Source organism: Agelaius tricolor, unplaced genomic scaffold, assembly GCF_023055355.1.
Source record: "Agelaius tricolor isolate 1412-34295 unplaced genomic scaffold, bAgeTri1.0.p SCAF_6, whole genome shotgun sequence".
Classification (NCBI taxonomy): domain Eukaryota; kingdom Metazoa; phylum Chordata; class Aves; order Passeriformes; family Icteridae; genus Agelaius; species Agelaius tricolor.
This window is the reverse complement of record NW_027269266.1, coordinates 27624013-27638400: the sequence shown is the minus strand read 5'-3', so window position 1 is coordinate 27638400 and position 14388 is coordinate 27624013. Positions and strand designations below refer to the sequence as shown.

The 14388-nt window shown below is 36.3% G+C and overlaps 1 protein-coding gene across 3 annotated transcripts in view; it reads left to right on the top strand.

Annotated features, from left to right (window-relative positions):
• Positions 1-14388, top strand: part of CRPPA (CDP-L-ribitol pyrophosphorylase A) — a 258141-nt gene that overhangs the window by 6106 nt on the left and 237647 nt on the right. For all 3 annotated transcript variants that reach the window (XR_011679497.1, XR_011679496.1, XM_071429116.1), the window contains exon 2: positions 1300-1579. Coding sequence is in view for 1 of the 3 variants with exons in the window: in XM_071429116.1 (XP_071285217.1) it covers positions 1300-1579 (280 nt within the window). In the remaining 2 variants the exon portion in view is untranslated. The remainder of the gene's footprint in view (positions 1-1299; positions 1580-14388) is intronic.

Here is a 14388-nt window from a genome sequence, read left to right as displayed (position 1 = left end):
TATCTTGAGCCTGTGTATTTCTGAACTGTGAATTTCATACTTTTATTTTTCTAACTGCAAATATTCAGTTCTTAGTACCTTCGTTCTTTTTGTGTCTGCAATATTAGTTCCAATAGCTTTACTAGTTTTAGTCAGTGTATTGTACTTGTCTCTCTTTCTCCCTAGCTGGGCATGTAAGCTACACATGGGTAATTTTAACATAGTAATTTTTCTTTTCATCATTGCTCATCTGGTGAGTTTCTTGTCTGACATGCTAAAATGCTCTTCTGCCCTCTGTGGGGACACAGACAGGGAACACAATTACTTTTTTTAATGTTCTCTATGTAGGTATTTAGAAAATAGGACACTACAATGGATTTGAATTATGGTATTTCTGTTGCTTTGAAGTACAGTATGCCACATATTACTAGAATTTGTATTTCTAGATACTTTGACAGAAGTATGATTTCCACCTGGCTTCAGTTGTGATTAGTTTTAAGCTTGTGGTCTGTGGGTCATTCACTTCCCCCCATACAACCTCTCAGTTCTAGAGCAGGACTGATACCAACAGTAAAATCGTGGCAATATCTAAAAATGTATTTTCAATATGGTATTATTGACTACCACAGCTATATTTTTACATTTTTCTAGCTTCTTACAGCGGATACCTTTTATAAATTTTTTTTTAATAAAAAATAACCTTTTTATAAAAATACCCTTTTTATAAAAAAACCACCTTTTATAAACCTGTTTATAAATATATATTTTTGTCAAACTAGCAGTGTAATGTTTCTTGTCAGTATTAAAATGTTACAGTTTTCATTCATTACTATTCTGTCAATTGCTGCTTATGCCTGTCTTGATAGTGATCTTTGTTTCAGACTTTTTCTTGATTGTCTTATTTCTGTGTACGCTGTGTGCTTCACTGGAACATGGAATATTCCAGGCCACAGGATTTACCAGTTTATTAGAAACTGATTAGAAAACTATTCCTGTTTGATTTAGAAGTTCTGTTTGAAGTTAGGAATGATGCTGGAGTAAGAAATGCTTTCAAGGCTTTTGAAGAATTATCAGAATGTGTCCCTCTGCAAAGTGGTTGTTGGAAGCAAGTCCCTTCCCAGAACTCCAGTGTCATTGGTATAAATCTTTTGTTATAGCTCTCCCTTAAGGGGTGTAGTACAAAAACATGGACTATATTGAGAAGGGCTTTATTTAGCCATCTTGATTTTTTTATTGTTATGATTTTTTTTGTTTCACATATCTTCACTTTTATTTAGTCATTCATGTCTACTTTCTCTGGTTTTGTACTGATTTTTCTAGGATAAGTTGGATATCTGACATTGTTGTGGTGGTCTCTCCTGAAAATATTGAAACAATGAAGACTATCATTGAAAAATATGGCCACAAAAGAGTTACAGTAGTAGAAGGTGGAATAACTCGTCACCGGTCAATATTCAATGGACTGAAAGTGTTTGCAGAGAATGAATTTTCCAGCCATTTGCTCCAGAAGCCAGAAGTTGTGATTATCCATGATGCTGTGAGGCCTTTTGTTGAAGAAGATATTGTTTCAAAAGTGGTTTTGGCTGCTAAAGAACACGGGGTATGTACTAACAGCAATGGAACTCTGTAATGTGCTTTATACTGTACAGCTTAAAATCATGATTGATAAATCAGGAATTTTCTAGTGGTTTTATTAATGTGTGATGAGTTTTTTTTAAAGTAGAACAGATCCAGATTCCCTATTACACAGAGAGGTCAGGTGGGGGAGGTTGACATTTTTCAATACTGCAGGTATTATTTGGTACAGGGAGTAATTGTTGCCATGGAGACTGTCAGTAAGCAATTGAATCAATCAGCAATTTGTTAGTTGAAAGGTAGGTTATGTAATGATAGTGTACCCCTTTTTCCATGCAGAATTATCTCTAAATGCTAGAGCAGTTCTGTTAGTGATTACTAATAATAGCCAAGTGTGTGTGTACTGCATTGGTTGACTTGCAGTACTTGTGCAGACTTTGTGCTTTCATCTCAAACTTGTATGCAAATCCTGAATAAACAGCAAAAGAGCTGTCTCTGTATTAATGCTAAATTGTTCTAGAACCTGTAAGCATTGCAGACTGCTGGAAAACAGGGTATATGGGAAGCCTCCAGCTGTAGATTGGATGTTCTCCTGTTTAACACTGCATCTGAGGACTGGGATTACTCACAGAAACCCAAAAGATTTCTGACAAAGTAAGACATATGAAAGAGAAGAGTTAGTAAGAAGTTGTGTTATGCAAGGAGATAGGAGAGGCATGCACTAGCAACAAGAGGAACTGTTAGATGAACTGCCCAAGTCAGAGATGTAAGAAATCATGACTTAGCCACAGGCTTGTTTGCAAAATTTAATTATCTTTAAATTGTTCTTGAATTCTCCATTAATGAGATGCATAATGCTTCCCTGCTTCAAGGACATAGTTTGAGGTAGAAGTCATTAGTGACAGCAGATTGTTTGGGTACTAGAAAACTTGAAAAATGTACCACTGCTTGTCTTCCTCCAGAAAATGTGGTAAAAGATAGTTAACAGGTGGTTCACAACTTGGACAGTGGAATAATGAGTCCAGAGAATGAACTGTGGTGTTTCCTTAGTGCTCCTACACTTTCATAGTGTAGAAGGGGAATATATAGCTTGTTAAAATGTTTATTATTGATGCCTTAAGCATCATTATGAAAATCAAACTATGTTAAGTCTCTCAGAACATTATGTTGCAAATCTAAATATATTGAGCCTCTTCTTAGTAGGCCTGTAGTTTTTTAGATAGACTTAATAAGAAATGGCAATAAAAGAGAGACTCTGCACTATAGTTTTCAGTGATCTGGAACATAGATTTCCAGTTATTAAAACTTAAATTCTGTTAAATCAAAAATTTGTTAAAATTCTTTCTCATATAGCACAAAGTAGCATTTCAGAATTGATTTTTGCCAAAAACTTCTAAATAAATCCTCTTTGTAAATCAGTTTTAAATGTGATTCTTTGAGAGTGGTAGAAGAATGGAGCTAATTGTACTGGTTTTGGGTTGAAATGAGAATAACTTTTCTGAATGTGTTTGTGTTGTCTTTTCATGTTAAGGTATATCATATCTCATTTGAATTTAACTTATTCAATTTTCCTTGGAAGTTCTGTGATTTTAGTATAATATTTTCTCCTGGTTTTCTTTTTAATTGAATGTAAGGTATTTAAAGTAAAAAAGTAGGGGGAACCAAGGCAGTCTCCATGGACCTTCTCAAGTCAGTATTCTAGTTCATCTGAACTTCTGACCAGCAAATATTTCCTAACCTGGATCACTGAAGTATCATTTGATCTCAAAGAGGTGATTGTGTACATGTATAGTAGTCTATTCCATTGCATAACATTTGACTGAAATGTGTGTGGTGGCTTTCTGTGTTGGCTGAGATCCACTGGCTTCAGCAGGCTGGGCCATCAGAGAGATGTATGCTCAAAGTCTCTGAAAGCTGCCTGCTGTTGATATTACGTGACAAAGTAATTGAATTAAGGAACATGAGAAGAATTTCATTTTATGTAACAAATTGGAAAACCACAAAACCACCTTCCCAGAGAGAGGTGGCTATTTCTACTTGAGAACTGCATCATTCTGAGGAGCTAAATGGAAAGCTGCGACTTTCTCAAAACTGGTATGCATGGTTTTGAATATCAGAAAAAAATTGATCAAGAGCAGCTATCATGTTTAATTCTTCCTATGGTCAAATTCTTTGCATATCTAAAAGGATGTCAGTTCTTCAATCTTTCAGTACAAGAAGTAATTACTTCCTCTTGCATTATGTAGAAAGGTACAAAACCTGGCAGAAACATCTCATTAAATGACTTATGTTAATAGGGGTAATGCTGTATTGTTATGTGTCTGCATACCATATAGATAACATAATTATGAGAGGCTTTAATGTTCTTTAAAATGGCAATTGATCAAGTAAGTTATTCACTTCTAGCTGCCAATTGTCAGACAAATAAACTGCTTTATTACACTTACTAATCGGTTTGTTATTTGCCTGTGGGAATAAAAATGTGTACCTTAACCAGAACTAATAAATTATGCCTTAAATCCCCAAACAACTCCTTGATTATGTCAAAATATTACTTTGTAAGCAATTAAATTCCATTTATGTTTTTGGGGTAATTTTGCAATTAAAATTATATGTTTCTAGAAACAAATTCTTTGCAGCCAGTAAAAGTTGGGAAAAGTGGAAGCCTCAGAAGGCATCAGTCCAAAGCCTCTAGCAATATCTCATTGCCAACATTGCATTTTAAACAAAACTAAAATGAAAAATGCTTACATGAAAAAGAAATCAGGAAGGTGGGGGGGAACTTGTCAGTTCTGCTATTGAGAGTTTACAACAAGTAGGCACATCCAAAGACTTTTTTTCCTCTGGTTAACATAAACTAGATTTGAAAGTACAATATGTTATGTTGAAAGGACTAAGTCAAAATGGCATTCTTAAAAGCTGGTTTCTGGAAGCTGTCTAACATCATTACTTTATTCTGAGCTTTAGCAATGACCTGAACAAAGCTTACATGCCAATACAGCTGTGCAGTGCTACTCAGTCTTGTGGACTCCTACCCAGAGGCAGTTGGTGAAGGTAATACCCCCAGACAGAGAACACTACATGTTGTGCTCAGTCTGTTCCTCGCTCTTACTGTGGCAGAAGGCTGGAGCAGAAAACATGGACCCCTGTGGATCCTGTTTCACCCACTGATTTTGCTATCTATGGTTGCTGAGTTACATTAGCAAAACTTGGTGAGTGGCAAACCAAAAACCACCTCTTTTTCTTCACTGACAGTAAAGGAAAATTTGGGTGGATAAATAAGATGATCTGGTGTAGTGTACTTGAATGGGGACAGAATGCTGTGGTTTTGCCCCCTCTGACCTTTCTTTGCACTTTGCTCTTGGATCTTTTTGTTTTCTTATCTCCTATGTTTTTTCCATATATAAAATATTTTTACACGTGGTCTTTGTCCTCTTTGTTATATTCAATGACTGATTTTAGCCAGCTGCAAGGGCTGCGTCAGTGACAAGATTGTTTTTGATTCATATGTATACACTGGGTCATCTGAAGTTATCCTCTGCTGTGTTCTCAGAAGTTCTGCTTTCATTGTATGCTTGGTGCTTTGCAGTGCTCTCACTGTCTTGTCAGACCCCTGTGCAATTAATTAAGAATTAAGAACTGATGGCATACTACTATTACCATCTTGACATGAATGGAATGAGTTTAGTACTTCAGGAGAGTGACTAACATCAGTGTAAAAGTAAATATTAATGAATTGTAGGTGTGTTACTCATTAATAAAATAGCATTTAAAGACCTACATGCTCTTAGCCTACTAAAGCACATGGAGGACAAGGAGGGGATTAGAGAGTGCCATTATGGCTTTACCAATGGCCAGTCCTGCTCCACCAACCTACTGGCCTTCCATGATGGAGTGACTACATCAGTGGCACAAGGAAGAGCTACGGATGTTGCCTCTCTCATCTTCCCTAAGGCCTTTGGCACAGTCATCCACAATCTCCTGCTCTTAAAATTGGAGAAAGGTTTGATGGGTGGACGGCTCAGTGGAGGAGGAATTGGTTGTCTGACTGCATTCAGAGGGTAATGATTAACACCTCAATGTCCAGCTCTAGATCAGTGAGAAGTGGTGTCCCTCAGGGGTTCCTGCTGGGACCAGTAGTCTTTAATACCTTCATCATTGATGCAGACACACTGGATCAGATGCACCCTGAGCAAATACATAGATGGCACCAAGGTGAATGGTGTGGTTGATGTGCCCGAGGGGTGGATGCCATGCACAGGGACCTGGACAAGTTCAAGCAGTGGTCCTGTGTGAACACTGAGGTTCAACATGGCCAAGTGCAAGCTCCTGATCAGTAAAGGCTAGGGAATGAAAGGATTGAGGGGACACTTCAGAGAAGTGGGTACTTGTGGATGAAAAGCTGGTCATGAGCTGACAGTATGCACTTAAAGCCAAAAAGCCAGCTGTGTTCTGGGCCAGGAGAGTTGTAGCCAGCAGGTCCAGGGAGGTGTTTATGTCCCTCTACTCAACTTTCATGGGAACCCACCTGGAGTACTGCATCTGGCATTGAGGCCCTCAACACAAGAAAGATGTGGACCTATTGGAGCAAGTCCAGCAGAGGGCCACAGAAATGATCTGATGGATTGAACATCTCCTAGAATGAAAGACTGAGAGAATTAGGGTCAATTAGCCTGGAGAAGAGAGCTCCAGAGAGACCTTATTGTGGCCTCTGAGTACTTGAAGGGGGCTTATATGAAAGATGGTGACAAACTTTGTAGCAGGGTCTATTGAAATAGGAGAAGTGGTAATGATTTTAAACTAAAATAGAGTACATTCAGACTAGATAGAGACAAATTTTTTTTTACAGGGGGGTGGTGAAACACAGGAAGTTTTCCTAAAGAGAGGATGGATGCCCCTTCCCTTGAAACAGTCAAAGTCCAGCTGAACAAGGCTGAGCAACCTGATCTCACTCAGAGTTTAAGACATCTGTGCTCATTGCAGCAGGGTTGGACTACATAACCCTTAAATGTTCCTTGCAACCCAAACTATTTTATGATTCTACATTATTGTAAAGATCAGGAGCTCCTTAACAGCCCTGGTTGTATGAAGAAATGAAGTGTGGTTATGCTGTTGTACAAAAAACAGGTATACAATGCATTTTTCCTTTTTAATGGATAACTATTGAAAGTATAGTGATGTTTCCATAGCTTATGGCATTTTTTGTCCCATAGAAATTAAAACCATCTCAGCCAAGTTGTTAATTGTTTTCTGTGTTAAATGGAGAACTAATGCATTGTTAGTAAATACTTGTAGTCTTAGTCCTAAGAAGATGTAATGTTTGAAGGTGGGAGGGCATTGGTAGGGGAAAAACAGCTCTATCATTTCCCAATGATAAGTGTTTCTTATCATTTCTCAATTTAAGTGCTTTAGATAATTAATCACATTTATTATGAAGGATGCAACTCACCCAACTGAAATACAGAAATCATAGACAGAAACTCAAATTGCAGTCTCCCTTTTTTCTTAGCATCATTTGTGTGTTGTACTAATAGAACCAGCCTAGTACTAACACAACCAGTATTTCTAAAAGGTGGCTTAATCCACCACTTTTTAGTTTCTGGAAGTCTACACACATTGTTTTTTACCTTCCCATTTTTTTTTTTAGATGGGGTTAGTTTATTCTAAAAATAAATTCTGAGCATAGTTTCCTGTACTTAAGTGGTTGTTTGGGTCATTTTTTTTGTAATGTCTATAAAATGTACCCCCTTTAAATTTAGAGATGTACCCCCTTTAAATTTAGAGAAACAGCATATATGGTACTGCTGTTTTTTTGAGGCTAGTTAAAATCTGTATGCTTTATCTGAGAAAACAATATTACACTTGGGAAATGAAGCAGCCTTATGCAAAGATAAGTCTATTTAGCACTCAGATTTCCCCTTCCTGCAGCAGATAAAAGGTTTAAAGAATAGTTCCTTAAAATAAGGGAAATCTTATCTTGTCCAGCATCTGTGAGAAGCTGAATAAAGGCCCTGGATCATTCTAGCAACTCCTACATTCCAAGACGTTGAAGAGGTTCTTAGCCATACTTCTCTGACTAAAGATTCGGCATGTAAATTTTACTCCTTTTCACCAAATATTGCATTGAAAAGAAAGATTATCTGAGTTTTGAAGCAGATATGTTCTCAGCTGCATTTTGGCTGAGTTTGTAATCTAGGTGGTTGTGGCAAGGACAACACCAGCCCTGCAGGTTAGGTGGAGCTTCTGAAAGCCAACTTGGCCTGTTTCATATGCTGTAATCGTTTGCTGGACTGGTTCTGTGCTTATCCTCCTGTTTCCAAGAAGTCAGTGGGCTGTAGTACAGAAAGAACTAAAACTGCCTTGAGGAGTCCTGGAGCATGTAGGAGAGAATTCGTGAGGTATCAAATCCACACATACATATATTAAAGTCACTGTTTGAGCCAAACTGACATGGCAAGGTGTAGTGATCCATTTATTAGGCCCTTTGTAACAGAAAGTGTTAGTTGAAGCTTGTATAAAGAGGTGATTTGAAATTTTGAATGTAATGAATTGTAAGGGAAAGAAACCTGAATCCAAGGTTTGCTGCAAGGAAAGGCACAAGGAGTTCTAAGAGAAGCAGCTGAGCAAGTTCATGAGGCAAAGATATTTGATAAGCATGTGCAGAGTTGCTTAGGGCACTGTGTGACCACAAACTTTAGTGCCCGTGGGGTTTGATTGCTCAGGACTGTATGCGTGGGAAAAGAGTTGTTAATTAAACATTGCAGCTTTGCATTCAGTTGATTAAATTGTGCAAGAGTCTTCCTACAACACGTTGAGCTTTTTTTCTTCTACGTAAAATGATGCAAATCATGTGTTAAATGATATGCAGTGGATCAGTATCCTTCACATCATGATGTTGATTTTGTAATGATGCATGCTGTCTGGAGGTAAAATAGCCTTCTTAAACTATAAACCCCCTAAAAAAATTTTAACTCCTGTGGCAGTTGCATCAAGATTTCTGCTCCACTGAATGCAAGTGCTAACTTGTCCTTATATTGATTTGCTGTAGTATGTAAAATCCTTGGTGGCAGAGTGCATGCTCACTGATTGCTTTCTGCAATGTAAATCAGTATTTGGGGTATGAAAGATATCTTGCTGACTGTAAGTTGTGCTTCATTACTTGTTAGTGCAAGGCAATACTATGCAGTCAAAATAAAATTAACAGTCTTGTTAATTTTAGTGGCAACAATTATTGGGTTTGTGTTTCATTAACTTTTAGAGCAGATGTTTTGGTTAAATTTTGCCACCTAGATTTGCAGTATAGCACGAGTTAGAACAAGAAAGTGCTGGTAGCTCATCTTATTGTCAGTTATGTTGAATGAATGCCAAAATGTAAAGCTGTAAGTATATGGAATCGATTGTAATTGTGTTTAATGTACAACTATTGCTGACAAATGAAAAGAATAAATAGGTCATAAGAAAGTCTTGAAACTCTGCATCATCATGTGCTGCTCTTTAGGTGAGGGATGCCATGTGTGGTGTGTATCATATACTTAATATAAATTGTTAATAGTGTTTTACAGACTCTATGCCAAACTTTAAAATATTTTTTAAAAATGTATCTAGAAGAAAAAAAACTTATTAAATGAGAGCATGTTGTTAAATGTTTCCAGTTAATGCACTGTGACTAAAAGAAAAAGTTAAATATGTTGACTAACATAGTAAGACCTTTTTTGGCTAATAATATGACAAAAAGTATTTTACATCATGTACTGTGCTATTGTATCTATGGAAAACTCTAACTTCCTTGACCATTCTTGGATTCTCACAAGGAATGCACAGATAAAGAATGCACTAGAAGAAATGCTATGTAATTTGTATGACACATTAAAAATATATATATTGGTTTAATCCTGTGAACTTTTGTATTTTATGCTTTAATGTTTTAAAAATTTATGTCAGTAATTCATGATACAAGAATAACATAAATGACATTCTTATGACTTACTTTCAGTCTGTTTTTAAAAAAAAATCCAATTTTGATATGAAATCAAATGTTCACATAACTGTTGTGTCATTGTTTGCAGTACCACTCTTCCCTTTTCCTTAGTGCATATGTACTTGGTTTTCTTCTTTTCCACTTATGGTACATTTTTGAGCTTGTTTTCAGTGCTCTGTGTTAAAAAATTGTAGCCTGTTATACATCTAGTTCTGCTTCTTTCCTCTGCTTTAAATATCTATAATTGTTTTTAAAATTTATGTATTCCTATTATTCTGTCTTTTTGAGGGGAATCTTTTCTATTTTCTCTGAGAAATCTTATTTGTTCCACAGAATAACATTTAGAATTTAGCATGTGGTTGATCAGGCCAAAACAGTATTTACTGATGCTTAGAAGTAAATGGTTTAAATACAAAAGAACAGAAATTATGTAAAGTAAAAAAGAACATGTGCAATCCTAATTTTTGAGCAGCAGTTGCTGTTATCTTCTTTAGTTTGCTCTAACTAATTGGGGCTCTGACATGTCTTGATGTACATGTGCTATCACCGATTACTCAGATAGTATATTCTGATAAAGGTGACCTCATTAGAAGAAATATTTTCTTTTTCTAAACAGTGTCATAAATATACATTACATTTGTTTAAGGCATCCTATGTCTTTGAAGTCATTTCAATGTACAACATAGTGTCAGCTCATTAACATTGGATCAAAGTGTATATTAAATTTCTGATTAAACATCCCCTCTCTTTCAGCCAGGAATAAACACAATTATAACTTCTTCCTTCCTGGTGTTGGTTTAAGATTAACATGTGCCCAATTTTAGTGAGTTTGACTGTTGCTTCTAGCCAGCTGGGTAAACAGACTTTAAGGAAATTAGGTGAAGTTTAGCATACAAGCCTTTTTTTCCTAGTGTTCAAAACTCCTTACATGTGTTCTAATTAACCTTCTTTTTGTCTGGCTGATGATTAGGTTTAATATCTGTGTAAGACTAGGCTTGTTTAACATTTCAACCAGTTCTGTCCTTGGGCAATTAAAAGCTGCCAGTGCAAATGTGTCAAGATAGCTGAAATTGCACTGGCTGGTGAAATTGCCAGCATAAAGGAAATTCTAGTGCTCACTAATGAGACTCAAACATGCCGTAGCCATAAGGATTATAAATTTTGTCTTTTGGTTTTTTTCTTTTTCCCAACAAAATTCAAAATAAGGTAATTTAAGAATTATTCTTTTTGTTAAAGAAGATACCCTTGCAGAAAGAAGGTAATCCTTTTTCTTCAGACTTAATTTCTAATGGATACACAGCCCAGGTTGCAGATTGTGCTTGTTTGTCAGTAGAAGGAATAGGTAGAAGGAATCCTGGCCCCACCACAGCACAGTCACCTAAGTTATGTCTGTGCTACATGGGAGAGTCTGGGTGTGAGTGTGGGTGAAAGCATGCTATGCCCTGGACTCAAATTTACGTTTCTGCATGCTGATGAGAGCACCTCTACCTTTATTGTGGTGCACTGTTCTTTACTGAGTCATCTTGCTTGTCCTGTAGTCCTGACTGACTCCATGCTGTATCTGGTCCTTCAAGAGAAGTGTGCAGCTGGCTTGGGGGGTCTTTTGGACACAACATTTACAGAATGAGTTATGGGGGCAGATGGTGACAGGTTTGAGTTGAAACCATGCAATCAAGCTGCTGCCTTGCCTTGCTATCCAGAAAGTAGGTGGGTTCTGGGTGCAGAATGAGGTTATGAACTCTGAGGACTCTGTGCAGGCTTGTATTAGTTCAGTTTGGAAGCTTGGCTAGTTTGGGCTTGAACAAGTGTTCACATCTAAGTTTAGAAAACTTTGCTCGTGTGGTTGAGCAGTTGTTTTCAACTGCACTTCTGTAGAGGCGTGGTGGCTTATGGCTTGTGTCATGACTTTGTTTCTGCCTCCATCTTGTCCCTTGAAATAGAGTTGTTTTGCTAGGATTTCTATAGATCGGAAGAGGAAATACCCCAAATCTTCCATCTCTGCACTGGAATCATAAAACTTCTCATAGATAAAGAATTTTGGTTATAGAAGAAAAAATGTAGTCCTAGATAAGAGCTGGATACAAAATACAGAAAATGAAAAGCAAAAAAAAAAAAGTAAGAAAAGGTTAAAATATGGTATTTTAATGCTATGCCTTAAATGTTTATTAGAAGTAATTCTCTAATTGCTTTATTTTACAAAAAAGGTTATGCGCCTTTGTTTTATTAGATATAGAAGGAATCTGAAAAGAACATCCTCTTAAATATGTGAAATATTTTAATCTTATAATTAACTTTTTGAATTTTGCTTTGACGGTTCTATTTGATAAATTTGAAATAGGAACTCTTTCAGTAGAGACAATTCTTCTAACTTAAATGGTAATTACTGAGTGTGTCTGAAGTATGTTGATCACTGTAGATACAATTAGTTTGAATGCAAATGTCTGAATAGTAGTGCAGGTTTCTACCTGTTTCATGTATACTATGTTTATTTCTGTATTTTTTTTCATACTGTAGATGGCTGTGAATGCCCTTCCTGGAAGGTAGTTTGATCTGTGTAAAAGAATACTCTCCCTGTAGTAACATGTGGAAACAGTTTGATGGAAAAAAATGAGAAGAAATTAATCATAGTTATTCTGAGCTTCTTTTGCTGGTTCGTAGCCAGACCTAATTTAAGCTGAAATCCTTATGAGATGGTAGTGTTTGGAAACATATAAACATTCTTTCACCCAACAAAAACCATTCCAGGACATATTTGTAAACTGTTAGATACCTAGCTTGTCTAAATTAACATTGATTGTTATTGTTACATAGTTCACCAATGTCCTAATGCAATCCTTGTCTTCATGGCAAAGCAAGATAAAATTGCTTGTATGTTTACCAAGTTCACAGTTATAAAACTGACATTAATGGTGTTCCAAGATGGATATAGTTGCCCTACTAAGTGTGACAAGTCCCACCATCTCCAGCATACATCAGTTTCAAAGAAGTTAGCTGCTTTGAAATTATGAAAATGTATTTCTAATGTACTTCTATTTTCAGTGTATATATGCAAGCCAAATTTATTTTTTCTAAGGCAGGGTGGCTAAATTATTTGTGAGTCTTGCTTCAGTTCTATTTTGCTTGCCAGAGTTGAATACAAGTCTGAATAAAGAATTAAAATTTATAAATATGAATATTGAGACAACATGTAAAAGCTTAAGAATAGGAACATTCTTTTAAATTTAGCACTCAAAGGCTTGTTTTTCTATGTCTCATATCAGGCCTGTTCCTAAGTAATATTAAAACATTGAATTGTTAGTTGGGATGATTTAAATATTAAAGAAATAAAACATGAAATATACACTTACCTAATGCTACTGAGAAGATAGCATAGGGAAGATGAATTTCAAGGGAGGCAGAGGCTATGAAGGGAGAAGAAAAGTATTGTTGGTGTAATTAAAAAGTGAAAAGAAGTCATGTTAGGGAGATGGAAGGCTTTGCTCATTTATGACTATGTAAAGTTGTAAGCTGTCATTCCCACTCTCTTGAAGTTGAGGGTTCCAGGCTGGCTGTGTGGCTGGACTTTGGGGGTCTGTGTTAGTACTTGGGGCTTACTGGGGACAAGATAAGTATGCCAAAGACACAGCATACTTTTGTTTTAGTAGGCCAGCATGGAGGATCTGTGGTTGTCTGAACTTGTTACCACACTTTTCTAAACAAAAGGAATTGTAGTTCTGACATTTTTTGTAAGGATTTTGTGCCACTACAACTTTTTTTTTTTAATTCCTAGTTCATGTCATTCAACTTGTTGAGATTTGCAGCTATTTACCATTGTTCTGTTTCAGCACTGGCTACCCAAAATGACCGAATCAGTGATGTGTGTTGGTTTTCATGCTCTTTTGGACCTTTTGGTTCCATGATAACTTGTTCTTGGTGTGTTGTGCTGTAGGTGGGGAATGCTGGTCTCCAGTGAATACTGCATTGTGTTTTGGATAGCTGTAAGCTGGATAATTTGTTGCTTGTGATAAAAGCTTCATCTCACTCCCTAATCCTTATGAAAATTTTAATGGGTTCTGTTTGGATTTTACTACCTAATATAACCTTATTATAAATAAAATGAAGATTTTAATTATTTATGAATTTTCAGTCAAAGTAAACTGTACTGTATTATGTTAGCCAAATTGTTATGTTGTGTGTCAGCTTCTGTGATCTAAAAATTCATATTTAATTTTGTGATAAAGGATGTCATTAATACTTTTTGGATTCAGCAGTCCTTGAACTGATTTTGCTGTCTGAGCTTAAAGCTCACCCTGGTTATGGATTCACTGAATACACACATCTAAACAACATCTTGTTAGAGTGGAAGTATGATAAAATGAGAAAAATATGTTACTGTTTAGTGAAAAGGTGGGTTAGTACACCTTGGATCCACTGGAAACACTTGTGATGCCTTGTTATACTGACCTTCCTCATACACTTCATTCTCTACCTTTTTCTCAGTCACCATCGAATCTTTAATTCTTGAATGCTTGTTGTGGTCTAGGCAATTATGCAAAAAAAATGAACACAAGACTGAGAACCTTTTTGTAAATGTTTTTTATTTGTGCAGTTTAAAATGGGTCATAAAAGACACCTGTTGTTTCTAAAAGCATCTGGAAGTGGGTTCAGTTTCACCAGATCAATGGATGAGCTTGCCTCTGAGGGACAGGAGTCTGTCCCTTCCCCTGAAGTTGATAGAATTCTGCATTCTTAGGACATTTTAGCATTGCTTTAAGGAAGTTATAGATTAGAAGGTTGTTTTTTATTCCAATATTTTATTTGCAAAAGAAAAATAACCAGTTAGTGGTATTTGTTTCAATGTCTGTTATGCTATGAAA